The sequence below is a fragment of the Theropithecus gelada genome, chromosome 20 (genome assembly GCF_003255815.1).
Source record: "Theropithecus gelada isolate Dixy chromosome 20, Tgel_1.0, whole genome shotgun sequence".
Classification (NCBI taxonomy): domain Eukaryota; kingdom Metazoa; phylum Chordata; class Mammalia; order Primates; family Cercopithecidae; genus Theropithecus; species Theropithecus gelada.
In genome coordinates this window covers 71541638-71555780 of record NC_037688.1, presented here as the reverse complement: position 1 = coordinate 71555780, position 14143 = coordinate 71541638, and the positions used below count along the sequence as shown (strand labels likewise).

General features: G+C 52.9%; 1 protein-coding gene across 1 annotated transcript in view; it reads left to right on the top strand.

Moving 5' to 3' along the window:
• The window catches only part of CLEC16A (C-type lectin domain containing 16A), a 239410-nt gene extending 226064 nt beyond the window's left edge, over positions 1-13346 (top strand). The window contains exon 23 of the mRNA XM_025370574.1: positions 9535-13346. Coding sequence (XP_025226359.1) covers positions 9535-9890 — 356 coding nt within the window. The 3' untranslated portion in view covers positions 9891-13346. The remainder of the gene's footprint in view (positions 1-9534) is intronic.
• Positions 13347-14143: the final 797 nt, after the last annotated feature.

Here is a 14143-nt window from a genome sequence, read left to right as displayed (position 1 = left end):
CGCCCACTGCCTTCAGCCTAGACAGCAGAAGACAGCTGCAGCCCCCACAAGGGGCAGCTTGTCCTCAAAGTGGTTTTTGAGGGCACAGTGCTAAGTCAGAAGTGTTCCCGTCTCTGTGATTATGGAGCCTCCCAGAGTCCGGGAAGCTCCCCCTTGTAGAGAGCGGCTGCCAGACCCTCTGAAGTGAGAACTAGCAAACCCCAGTGGCTTCTTTGCCACTGATTTGTTTTTTCGTTTTTGTTTTTGTTTTTTTGAGACAGAGTCTTGCTCAGTTGCCCAGGCTGAAATGCAGTGTCGCAATCTTGGCTCACTACAACCTCCACCTCCCAGATTCAAGCAATTCTCTCACCTCAGCCTCCTGAGTAGCTGGAATTACATATGCGCACCACCATGCCCAACTAATTTTTGTGTTTTTAGTAGAGATGGGGTTTCACCATGTTGGCCAGGCTGGTCTTGAACTACTGACCTCAAGTGATCCACCCACCTCGGCCTCCCAAAGTGCTGGAATTACAGGCATGAGCCATCACACCTGGCCCTCCTTTGCCATTGAAAGCACACTTTGCATGGCCAGGTGTTTGGTTGGGAAAGTACACAAGATATGCCATCCCTCGAGTGATGAGACGGGCCCAATTTTCCATAGCTCTGGCCCACGGTTTTGAACACTTGAATTGTTCAAGGAAGTTGTTGAAAGCTGGGAGTGACCTTCATGCTGTTTTGACAGTTGTTGTGGCCCAGGCACCCACCAGTCAGCATGGGCTCCTGCTGTAGCCACAGCAGGGCCTTCTCAGTGTGCACCTGCTATGTGGCATCCCAGGTGGACACTCCTGAAATTGAGCCCGCCTGTGCCAGACACCATGCTCGTAGGCACTTCACAGAAGTCCCCTTGTTAAATCCTGCCACGCTCCACCTCACACTGTACAGTAGAAAACACAGAGGCCCAGAAAGGTTGTGCAACTTGGCCCAGAGGATGCAGCTAGCCAGCAGAGGAGCCAGGATCTGAAGCCTAGCCTTGGCAACCCTAAAGCCCATGCCCACCTTCTGAAACAGCTAGCAGAATATCTGATGCGGTGTCCAAGACTGTCTCAGGCACCTCCAGGGTGTCCCAGAGACCCGGGCCCCAGTGTGGATCGTGGTTGGAGGCAGCCCATGAAATGTGTTTCTCCTTCCAACATGGATGGCCGCTCTAGGGCCCAAGTGAAAAGTCACGGCCCCACTCATGAAGGCCTGCTAACATGTGCAGCCCCAGCCGTAGAAGGCTGGGTGGTGTGAACCCCTGTGGGAGGAAGACTTGGGGCTTTCTTAAAATCAGTAGCAAAGTGGACCCCAGGGAGCCCACGTGGGTTCATCCCACATGAGGCAGTGAAACAAGCTGATGCTCAATTGGGTTTTCCGCCTCCACCCTGTGTCCAGCTCAGGAGACCTTAGGTTTCCTGCCTGGGGTTGAAAACTCCCCACATTTATCCCAAACATGTTCTCACTTTCCTGTGGGGACCTCAGCCTCGCTCCCAGGATTTAGGCTCAGGCTCTCCTCTTGGTTTTGTGGACTTGAGACCTGATCCAAGAGGTCTCTCCACCCACCCAGCCCCCACGTGGCCTTCCATCCTCTTAGTGGCTCATCTCCCTGGATCTTATCTTCCCTGGGTTTGGGCACTCCACTCCCTGTCTCACTAAACTATTTTTTTGTAAGCAAGCAGGATTAGGATAAGTCCCTACTGTGCACAGCATTCGGGATACAATGTGGCAAAAAGCATGATCTTGCAGGCAGGCGGGCTGCCTGAGGCCTATCAGGTGGCCACCCAGAAGCACGTGCAGTTACAAACTGTGACAAAGGAAAGGTGCAGTAGGTTCCCACAGCTGACACAGAACAGCTGCGGGAGGCTCCCAGAGGTGGCATTGCTGGAGATGACAGCCGGGGGACGAGGGGTTGGCGAGGCCCTGGTCCATGAGGAAGGTGGCCTTTGGGTCTCACATGAATCCACCAGGGCCCAAAACCACAGTCTCCTGGAGACCAGTGGATTCCTTTTGCCCATCTCCCTGGGGTCTGCCTGTACATTCTGTCTTCCCAAATGCAGATGGGCTGTGGGCAGGGGAAGGACACCTTTGAGGAACAGTTCCCATGCCCATCAGGGCCACAGCCTATGGCCCAGTGGTAGCTTCAGGCCCAGCACAGGCGAGGGACTCTCAGCCAGAAGGGGGAAGGGGACAGCCCCGAGGGGTCACTGGCTCCCTGGTCACCTGGAGGCTCCCTCTGGGTGCAGCACCTGCCTCTGAGCCTCATTCGCACACCAGCGGCAGAGCTATGGATGCCCTGGAGTGGCTCTTTCAGTGCCGGCCCCAGACCAAAGGGAAAGTCGACACTGAACTCCCTGATGACCCGAGTAACTGTGCCCCAGGGCACTTTAATGGCCGGTCCTTTCAAGAAGTGCTGTGAGATCCTCCAGTGCTCTGTGGGGAGAGCCCAACACCCTCCCCACGACGTGTCCAGGAGCCAGGCATCTTGTCGCCCACACATCCAGCAGAGCTAGCCTGGCAGGCCTCAGCCAGCCCCTAGTGAGAAAATTGCAGGGTTGGAATCAGCATTTTTTCCCCTTAAACATTTTATGGTTTTGAGAAGCTGAACTTGCAAAGAATATACAGCGGGAAAGTGAAAAACTACCCAATTTTAGAACCACATGTGGGGCCACAGGAAAACATTAGAAATATCTTCTGGGATACCACTGTGCACCCACACAGTGACACTTCTGCACACACACAGTCACACATGACAATGCACATGTTCATACAGCCACACTTACAAATGTGCATGCATAGTCACACTCCCACACACACACATGCCAGTACATATACACACTCACACATACAAATGTGCATGCATAGTCACACACAGTCACACACATGCCAGTACACATACACATTCACACATACAAATGTGCATGCATAGTCACACTCCCACACATAGTCATACACATACCAGGGCACATACACACTCACATATACAAATGTGCATGCATAGTCACACTCCCACACATATATACATGCTCATAGTCACATACACATACACAGTCACACACATGCCACTGCACATACTCACATATACAAATGTGCATGCATAGTCACACACACATACACAGTCACACACATGCCACTGCACATACACACTCACATATACAAATGTGCATGCATAGTTACACACACATACACAGTCATACACATGCCAGTACACATACTCACACCTACAAATGTGCATGCATAGTCACACTCCCACACATACATACATACGCAGTCACACACACATATACAGTCACACACATGTCACTGCACATACACACTCACATATACAAATGAGCATGCATAGTCACACACATACACAGTCACACATATGCCACTGCACATGCTTACGCAGTCACAGATATACAGATGGACTTACATAGTCACACATAAATACACAGCCACATTGACATACATGCACACAGTCACAAATGTATGTACATGGTCTCACACACACATGCACACAGTCACATACACACACTCACACTCTCTGGGTGAGATGCTGATAGGAAAACCATCTCCTCAGATAAGAACTCTAACCTACAGTGAGTTTCTTAAACAACCCACTCACACCTCTGAGCTCCAGATTACTTGGAGTTCATATACATTCCACGTGAGCTACATTGGGAAGACAGAAAACCGTTTGTTCAAAACTGACAACAGCATGAATGTCAGCCTGCTTATTTATTTATTTTTAATTTGGGGGAGCACATAGTAGGTGTAATTAAATATTCATTTTTAAAAAACAAAAAGGGCCGAGTGTGATGGTTCATGCCTGTAATTGCAGCACTTTGGGAGGCCAAGGCGGGTGGATCACGTGAGGTCAGGAGTTCGAGATCAGCCGGGCCAACCTGGTGAACCCCCATCTCTACTAAAAATACAAAAATTAGCCAGGCATGGTGGCAGGCATTCTGTAATCCCAGCTACTCAGAAGACTGAGGCAGAAGAATTGCTTGAACCTGGGAGGCAGAGGTTGCAGTGAGCTGAGATCATGCCACTGCGCTCCAGCCTGGGCAACCGAGCGAGACTCTGTCTCAAAACAAACAAACAAACAAAACCACATTGGGTTATGAGCCATGGCCAGCTCGATTGTCCCCTGAGGTTTTATAGAAAGAAAGACGGGTCTGGCTGCTGTTGACAGCCCAGTACAGGGAGCTTCCCTGGCTTCCCTCCCATGTGGACCCACCCCTGTGTCTGTGTCCATATGAGCCCCCTTCACCCCACGACACCTCCCATTTGGGCCAACTGAGAGTCAGATGGCCTGAAACCCACCCGCGTGCCACTGAACTCGGTCACCACTGTCCTGCTGGAGTTTTAAGGATAGAAACCCCAAATAAGATATGTTCCCTTTTCTCCTCAGTTTTCTCTGTGGCATCATCCTTTTTTATTGTGGTAACATACGGATAACATAAACCTTACTATTTTCGCCATTTTTCAGTGTATAGTCCAGTGGCATCTAAGGACCTTCACACTGTAGTGCTCTATGGTGTCACTTTCAAGCTGTGTGTTCACCCGCCTTTGTCTCTGAGAGTGTGGTTTCTCCCTTCGCAGTGAGATGCTCCTGACGTTTTTATTTCAGCCAATTAGAAGCCCCACTTGGCCACCTGGCACCTGGTCTCAGCTCTCCTGCTGTGTTTCAGTCTTGATTTTCAAAGGCACGGGTCACCAAGTCGCTGCCCAGATAGGTGGCTGAGGGAGAGGCTCGTGGAGCGCCTCGAGCATCTGAGCTTTCCCAGGACTCGGAGCTGTGCTGTTGGCGTCAGCGTGTAACACCAAGAACTTCCTCACTTGGGGTCAGAAATCTGCTTGATTCACTTAGCTGGTCTGACACCAGTCCTCCAGCCACACACCCTGCCCTCCTCACACTGTCCTGAGGATGCAGGGTTTTCGTGTCCTAACTCCTGGGCCACATCTAAAACCGACAGGTGATTCTGTTCTTCTGTCCCCTGAGGCTTCCGACCGAGACTAGATGTTGCGGATGAACCCGTCTTTCCTTTCCAACAGGACCCCACCTTCTCTGCCCCCGATTAAGATGCACGAGTGAACAACTTGGTTCTGAGTGATCCCAACCCTGCCTCGTCCTGGGGGTTGCATGGGGGGTGTCTTCTCTGCATGGGGGGCCAGCACCCCATGCTCCGGTGGCCACAAGCCCATGCTGGGCACTGCCCCACGACTCCCCCCCCGCCGTCAGTGCTCAGCGTCCACTGCTGCTCTGTGTCCCCTCCATGTCGCCTCTGCCGTCCCATTGTTAAAGGCTTTCTATGATCTGTCGCTGTGTTTTCCCTCTAGTCAGAAGTGGCAGGAAAGGACGCCGGCGAGTGTTCAGCCTGTCGGAGGCCGACAGTCATGGCGGCCACTGGGTTTAGTGCTCCGAACGGCGGCTGCCACGACACCTCACGCACAGTCAATTCAGGCAGGTCTCCCCTGGGAGCCGCTCGGGCCGCGACGTCCACTCGCCATGCTGCATTTCCACAGTCGGCAGGGTCCACGCTGGCAAGGTGGGCCAAGCTGGGCCTGAGCACAGAGCCATTTGCCAAGGCGGCACTTCCCCAGTTTCCCCCAAAGTTGGCTCTCCCTGCTCCCTTTCTGGCCTCACCTCATGTGAAAACCAGATCCCCGGCCCTTGACCTTCACGGCGGTCCTTCTGAGCCAGACCTGTACAGCCTGGAAACGCTGTCCTCTGTGAAGTGTGCAGCAGCATCAGGCTCAGCCCGGGCCAGAAGCAGATGCTCCCGCCAAGTCCCCCAGGGGTCCCCGCAGTTTAGGCCATGGGGGTTGGGCGGCAGTTGGCTGGCGAAGTGAGAATTTGTAGAAAGCAACCAAGAAGTCTCGTTTCTTTTTTCCTTTCTTCCCCTGGCCTTGCTCTAAGATAAGTGACAAATTCAGTCCTGTTTTGACCAAAGGCCAAGAGCCATTTCCTTCGTAGACACATGGATGGATGTGGCCCCCCCCATATCCCTTTCTGAGTAGCACCCACACAGCGATGAGGCTAGTCCATGGGCCGCCACCCAGCAGCCTGGCTCGCTGTTGGGACCATCCCTGCTGCCTCCCCTGTGACGCTTCTTCTCTGGTTTCTGATGCGCTTTTCTCCATTGGCCTTGCGCTTGTCTGCTGGGAGCCTTTGCCTTCTTTTGTGTTGAAATCCTATTTTCTCTGAGCTTTGCCCTGCACTTGTTCTACAGGTACCATCCTTTTCTTCCCCACAACACTCAGCCCCACCTTTTCCCAGCCCAGCACAACAAATCCAAGTTTTTGCTGGAAGTCACCACTTGCTTGACAAGGATATGTTAAAGCCCCATCCTAGACCTGCAGATCAGTTTCAGAGGTGCTGGCCAGGCATGTGGGGGACCTGCTGCCTTGGTGTCCTCACAGGCCACAGCCACAGGAGGTCTGTCCACTGCTTGTGGAAACATGGCCTTCCTGAACGTCCCATTACCCCCTCGGCGCTGTCTCCCCAGCCCATGGCCAGGAAGTCAGACTTTTCTCCAAATCCCTCATTTCCTGGGCCTGGCCTCAACTTGTGGCCCTCGAGTTCAAAAACACCAGCAAGCACGAAGCCAGGGCTTCACCAGTAACTTTTGCAGTTCAGCGCTTGACTAGAAACAAAATGTGTCCTCACTGGGTAATTTTCCCCCCAGTGAAAACCTGGCAGAGTTCTCCTTTTTTACCTCCCTTGGTTGGATACACGTGTAGATGAAGTTCAGGAAGCAGTGCAGCAACAACAAGGCCAGGTCGTAGGCAATGGGTAAGAAGGGGTTATTTTCTTCCTATTAAAAAAGAGGCTACCTTTAGGGGGAAAACGAATCCTTTTAATAAAAATTGTTGGTCCTTTTCCTGAAGAAGAAACAGTTCTGTGCGCGTGCTATTGTTTGTTAATTGGTTTACTCTTTTTGATATATTTGCCTACAAGGTTTCCACATCCCTGATTATTCTCATCACCAAACACCCCATTAAGGAGCAGAGAACGAAGTTGGCCAGCATTTTGAGTATCTGCATGCAAATGCGGACTTGAGCAAAGAGAGAAAACACTTACATAGAAGTTTTAAGAAAACATGAAGGAAACGTTTGGCTACTCTGTCTCCAGATGGTAGGACAGTACCATTTGGGGAGTTAGTCATTTCTAAACTGCCTCCTCAGCAGCGAAACTTATATGTGGATCCACATGTGTGTGAGTTCGTCATAGATCTGCTCATGCCCATTTGAAGCAAGGGCAGAGGCCACCAGAGCAGGTGAGCCCTGCGCAGAGAACCACAGGTTCTGAGGAATAGCAGGCAGATCATGCTAGGTCAGGGTGCACGCCTGAGCTGAAACCAGCCCAGCACCACAAGCCTCCTTACTGAATGGAGCAAATTAGTTGAAATTCAAAGAAACCATGTAGTGTTTACTCAGCATTTGTGGGCTCAAATCACACCTCAAATCACTTTTTCCACTAGTGTTCACTGATGCCCATTGCCACCCTCCCAGAGCGAGGACCAAAGCCTCATGCAATGGTTTCCTCTAGATCTTCTCTCTCTCTCTCTCTCTTTTTAAAAAAAGGCCTTAGGAAGAATCTAATTGGGCTGGGCACAGTGGCTCACACCTGTGCACATCCCTGCACTTTGAGAGGCCAAGGCAGAAGGACTGCTTGAGCCCAGAAGTTCCAGACCAACGTGGGCAACGTAACAAGACCCTGTCTCTACAGAAAATTTTAAAAATTAGCCAGATGTGGTGGAACGGGCCTGTAGTCCCAGCTACTCAAGAGGCTGAGGCATGAGGCAGTGAGTACTCAAGGACTGCTTGAGCCCAGAAGGTTGAGGCTGCAGTGAGCTATGATCATGCCACTGCACTCCAGCCTCGGTGACAGAGTGAGACCCCATCTCAGACAAAAGAAATGAAATGAATTGGAACCTTTTAGAGTTCATCTTGCCCGGAGTCTTGTGGGGAGAAATGCTGGTGTGTGCTTTGAAATCCAGTCTGTCTCTTGTGCTTTCGCTCCATGATGAGAGCTCTCTTCCTCTCCCTCTTCCCTTTCTATATGCTGCCTGCTTTTATTTCGTTCTTTGTTTTTCCGTTATTTTGCTTTATGTTCCGTTTGCTGTTCTGTTTTATTTTGGCCTGACTTAGAAAATAAAAAACTAAACTGGAATCACGCTGAACAAAAAAAAAAAATTCTACCATGCTTCCCGGGCCCCAGGCTGCTGTCACTCTTAGCTTGATATGGCATCGTCAGCACCTCCTGCCATGGCTTGGGGACCCCCAGCTCTGTGCAAATGAGAATTCACTCTCCAAGCAGGATGCCCACTCTCGTCTTCTCAATGTTTTTAAACACCCAGCATCTAAAGTGCTGGAATATGTTTTCCACGATGAATTCCAGCTGCATCTGGTGTTTCTGTTCAGGCAGGTTCATCATTAGAAGGCAGATGGGCCACCGTGTGTCTGTAGGATTTGGAAAAGCACCAAGGGCCGGGCGTGGTGGCTCATGCCTGTAATCCCAGCACTTTGGGAGGCCGAGGCGGGCGGATCACTTGAGGTCAGGAGTTTGAAACCAGCCTGGCCAACATGGTGAAACCTCATCTCTACAAAAATACAAAAATTAGCCAGATGTGGCGGCAGACGGCTGTTATCACAACTACTCGGGAGGCTGAGGCACGAGAATCACTTGACCCTGGGAGGTGGAGGTTGCAGTGAGCCAAGATCACGCCACTGCACTCCAGCCTGGGCAACAGAGTGAGACTCTGCCAAAAAAAAAAAAAAAAGCACCAAGAAAAGAAATTGCTGCCCTAAGAATAACTGCATTGGGTGGAACCTCGCCTGCCTTGGTCCTGGCGTGGTTTCTCAGTGGCCGCCGCCGGGAAGCTTGGGACAGTAATGGCCTGACTAACCACAGCAGCCCCTTGGTGGGTGCTGGTTCAGCACTTTGAGGAGCAGGAGGAGGCAGGCCAAGGTTTTGTTTTGGTTTTGCAAGCTGAAAAGTTCTACAGAATTTCCTTTTTTTCTTTCTTTTTTTTTTTTTTTTTTAAATATTGCAGTGGGTTTCCTCTTGGGTAAATGTCATCAAATGTATACTCTGGAAATGGCCTGACATTACGAGCACACCCAAGCCCATTTACTTCCTAAACAAGTATTTATTATCCGGCAGGCCTGAGATTTGCCCGCACATAAATCCTGTCAGCCAGGTCTCTGCACCCAGGAACTGTGCTTTTGCACGTGCTGTGCTTTTGCACAAAATCCACATGCTGATTTTGCACAGGCCCTGAATTTTCCCCTCATATCACAAGTCAGGGTAACCCTAGGCCCTGCTGCATTTTCCCCAGGCCTAGGTCAGACTGGGTTTTGCAGGTTCTGTGGCCCCAAAAGGAGTGAGTGGAGCCACGTTGAGCCCTCACACCAGCCAGCCACCTCCCACCTAGCTCACCAGGGCCACGGTTCAGGATGGGAGCAGAGGGCACAGCGCAACGGGATGTCTCAAGGGCTCAGTGTGTTTCTGGTTTCTCTCCCCCAATCCAGATGCCCCCATGACTCCAGAACTGCCTAAGCCTCACCTTCCTGACCAGTTGGTAATCGTCAACGAAACGGAAGCAGACTCCAAGCCCAGCAAGAACATGGCCAGGAGCGCAGCCGTGGAGACAGCCAGCCTATCCCCCAGCCTCGTCCCTGCCCAGCAGCCCACCATTTCCCTGCTCTGCGAGGACACGGCTGACACGCTGAGCGTCGAGTCGCTGACCCTTGTCCCCCCAGTTGACCCCCACAGCCTCCGCAGCCTCACCGGCATCCCCCCGCTGTCCACACCAGCCGCCGCCTGCACGGAGCCCCTGGGCGAAGAGGCTGCATGTGCTGAGCCTGTGGGCCCTGCTGAGGACTGAGTCAGTGCTGGGGCCTCCCTTTGTGTGGCCCTGCTGGTAGGGACCCCAGTGCCGCTGACTGGCAAGACATGCTGGGAGCACCCACCGTTCTCTGCAGCTCCCAGCAGCCATCTCAACCACCTATCCCTGCGCTCCCTTGAATGGGAAGAAGGCCATGTTGCCCTTGAATTCCTTTTTCACTTTGCATCTCTTCACGTGCAGGCTGGGACCAGCGGAGACACCCTGGCGAATGTAGATGACTGCACCAGCCACCTCAGGGAGCTGCCTGGGCTCCGTGTCTCTGAGCCCTGGGTGGCAGGACCCACTGGCACCTCTTGCTTCCTCTGTCATATGGCTCCTCTGTCACCAGCCCCAGTGTGCACAGAAGAATTGGACCAGGTCACTGTACGTAGAAATTTGTAGAAAAGCAGACTTAGATAAACATCTCCTTTGGATATTTATTTCCGCTTTTGGCAGCAGGTGAACATTTATTTTTAAAACTTCTATTTAAAAAAAGAGTCCAAAAACATCAGCACTAAGGTTTGATGTCATGTGAAAAGTGTAATAATACAGTTAAGATTTCATTATCATTTTCACTGGACCTTTCCTGATGTTTTAGAGTTCTTAGTGTGGCTTTTTCCATTTACTTAAGTGATTCTTTGTTACTCACTAACTCTGCAAACCTGTGGAATAATGAAGTACCTTCCTGGAAAGTTTAGATTATTTTTTAAACAAAAACAAGGGAGATACATGTATTCTCAGGTACACACAGAGCTGAGAGGGCTGGACGGTTTTCTGCCGTAGCAGCCGAGAGGCCTCCCATCATGGAAAGATTTCTCCAGGAAAAGAATGTAGCCAGCTCCCCACTCAGGACGCTTCCTCATTTCTCGTCACCAAAACCAAACAGAGACAGCTTCCAGCATCTTCTTCAGTGTTGCCATCTCTAAGAACGAACCACTTGGGACTGTGAAGACTCCAGACCCTGTGGCCATGATGGAAATCAAAGGAAGCCACCCTCAGCGTCACCTGCCACTCGACTGTGTGTGCCCACGTGTGCTGAGAGATGACCCAGAGCCAGCTCCCCTCCAGCTGCAAGGGCGTGGTGTCCCCAGAGCTCTGAGTCTGTCACTCTCCCTTTCTGCTACTGCTGCTGATCTGAAAATTAAATCCCCATGGTTCCCTTCCCCATTCAGGCTGGGTGTGTACAGGCAAGGACCCAGATGCATCAGACAGCCCCGAAGATGTTCCTTTCTACTCAGCCAGCTTGGGAGCCGGACACAGCACTCACGGCCCGGGCCGTCATCCACCCTCCCCAAGTCCACCAGGGCCAGCGGCCCCTCACCTCTCTAGTCACTGGTGAGACCTTCCACAACTTTCCTCCAGACCTGCCCACAGATGTGCCCACCAGGGGCGTTAGGTGTCCGCCGGAGCCTGGCCATGGGGTAGCCTGGGTAGCCGCGCTGAGATCTTTTACCGCCTGCATTTTAGAGGAACAGAGTCTCTATCTCCTCTGCCAAGCCAGCTGTCCCGGCACAGCCTGCCAAGGGCAGTTTTCAGCCTCCTGAAGGAAACACAGTCCTGCCAAGGAGGGGGAGTGGCGCCCATGGTAGCTGTGCCCACCCAGCCTTCGTGGGTCATCAGAAGCCCTCCGGGTAGCTGTGCCCACCCAGCCTTCATGGCTGCAGGTACAAGGACCTTTGCTTCAATAGAGAAAAGACACAGCTCAGAAAGAGGGCCACGTGGGCAGAAACCCCAAGGAAGGGCAAACTGTGACCACCATGGCCATGTGCAGAGTCCCTGGAAGAGAAGGAAGGCAGAGTAGGGCAGGGGGAAGACCATCATGGGGAGAAGGACCACAGCATCAGGAGACGGGATACCCCACACCCAGCAAGCAGCCTGTGTGTTGCTTAATTTTGCAAGAGCAAGAGGGGTAGAGAGGATCAAGCTGGCCGAAGCTGGCTAGCCCCTGAGACATGCACTTCTGGTTTTGAAATGACTCTGTCTATGGGGCAGCAGAAACTAGAGAAGGCAAGTGGCTGCCCCGCCCCAACGCATGACTGGGAGGAACAGCCTGCAGCTCACTCCACGCCACACGGGTGGGCCACCAGCCTGCTATCAGAAGTCTCTGGGCTCCAGCTGGCCTTGTGAACACTGAGCACTGAAGGAGAGAGTTCTTGGCCAGGGCTGGACAGCATGCCCGGGAGGACCAGCAGAGGATAAAAGACACTGCTCAGGGCAGGGCTTCTACCCTGCATCCCTGGCCAAGGACGGCAGTTCCCCTGTGCAGGCTTGCAGGGTCACTCTCAGGGGCCTCTTTCAGCTGGGGCTGGCGACTTGCCTCTGGGGGCACCTCCAGGTATGTGGGGTGAGGATTTCCTATAACCAGGACTCCCAGAAGCTTTTCTTATGTAAGGAGGTCTGGGAGCCCATTGGAGGCCACCAGCCATTTTGGCTCCAAAGGACCCCACCTCATCCGGGTCTCAGCGGCAGTGGGCACAGCTGTGTCTTCAGGAGCTCCCCGCAAACCTCATAGCTGGGGCACTCCCAGACAGGCCAGTCCAGACGAGACATGCTGGGTCCCTGGCATCCGGAGGAAGAACCAGGAGGGTGAGAAGGCCCACAGCGGGGGCTGTGGCTTCTGACACTCAGGTCATAGCCTCAGAGATCTGAGGTCAGCCCCCACAGACCCATCTGGCCCGCCCCCCGAGTCCCTGCAGAGAGCACTTAGAGTTATGGCCCAGGCCCTGGTCCACCCTTCCGCTGTGCACCATCTGGCTCGGTTTGCCAAGTCAGGGAGCAGGGTAGGCCGCAGGAACTCCCAAACCTTGGCTTTGAATGCTGCTGTGGAGGTGTGCTCATCCCTTTCTGTACGTGGGAGGTACCTGTCCCAGCAGGTCAGATGAGGCCAGCTGAGGTGCTCCCCCAGGCAGAAGGGCCAGCCTCCGCTATGGCCTAGGGTTGGGAGGAGAGGCCTCCGTGAGCAGCCCCTCCTCTGCCGCCCTCCCAACCTGGTCCCTCTCCCCCAGCCTTGGCAGCCTCCCATGACCCAAACGCTGGCGTTCACAAGCAACCCAAGGGGCAGGTGAAGAAGCGCAACCCTGCCAGACACGCGCTAGATTCCTCTAAGGTCTCTGAGATGCACCGTTTTTTGAAAAGGCGTGGGGTGAACTGATTTTGGTCTTCTTGTCTAGATGCAATAAATGAATCTGAAGCATTTAATGTAGTCATCTTGACATTGGGCATACACTGTACGAGTTCCTTATGTTTCCTTGAACTAAAAATATGTAAATAATTTTTGTCTCAGTGAGGACCGAGGGTTGGAAAACCTCGATGCCGCTGAGCCTCGGGACCGCTCTAGGGAAGTACCTCCTTTCGCCAGCGTGACTCATGCTTCATGGGTACCGAACACGAGGGTGGAAATGAAAACTGGAACTTCCTTGTAAATTTAAACTTGGCAATAAAAGAGAAAAAAAGTTACCAAGAATGTAGCGTGCTGCTCTTGGGGGCTGTGGCAGGAGGCTGTGGCCTGGTACAGGGGAAGGTTCCCAGCCAATGACCCCTCATCCCGGCGCAGCCGCTTGGCAGGGGTGTGGTGGCTGGAGCCCCTCCCTCTCCCTCCTCCCTGTGCCAAGTTCCCTCCCATCCCTGGGTTCCTAAAAGGTTGTCGGGGCTCATACTAACCGGAGACCGGGAATAACTGCTCAGGGGCAGTCGGCCCCATCAGGAAGTGTCCCCGCCCTACCTCTGCTGGGTGCAGGGATCGTGGTCCACATTCTGCATCTTTTCCCTGTTGGGCAGGTGGCTGCCCATCCAGGCCTCAGGCTCTGCATCTGTGGAGTGGGACAGCCAAGCCCTACCTTGCAGGACAAGCGTAGCGAGCAGCCGCATTGTTGCCAGGCTAGGCCAAGGGAAGCAGGAAGACTCCCCACCGAGGACAGAGTCAGGTGAAGTGCTGGAGTGGGCATGACTCGGAAACACCAACGTCCACCAGCGTGAAACCCAGGAATCCCTGGAAACAGGATCACAGGTTCTCAAAATCTGACCATCCGGCTTAAACCCTACCCAGAAATGGCCAGGAACTTCTGGGTCTTGAGAGGAAAACCAAGTTGAGTCAAGAAAGAATGAACAAGGAACCCCTTTCCTTCACCGCATGCCAAGGGTTGGGGCTATGCCAACAGGAGGAAGCCACTGCCCAGGGCAGAGCTGCCCTCCCATGCCCCCGCTTCACCCGGGTCTCAGGCCTTGTGGGCATTTACATGTCTGAGACCTGCTGG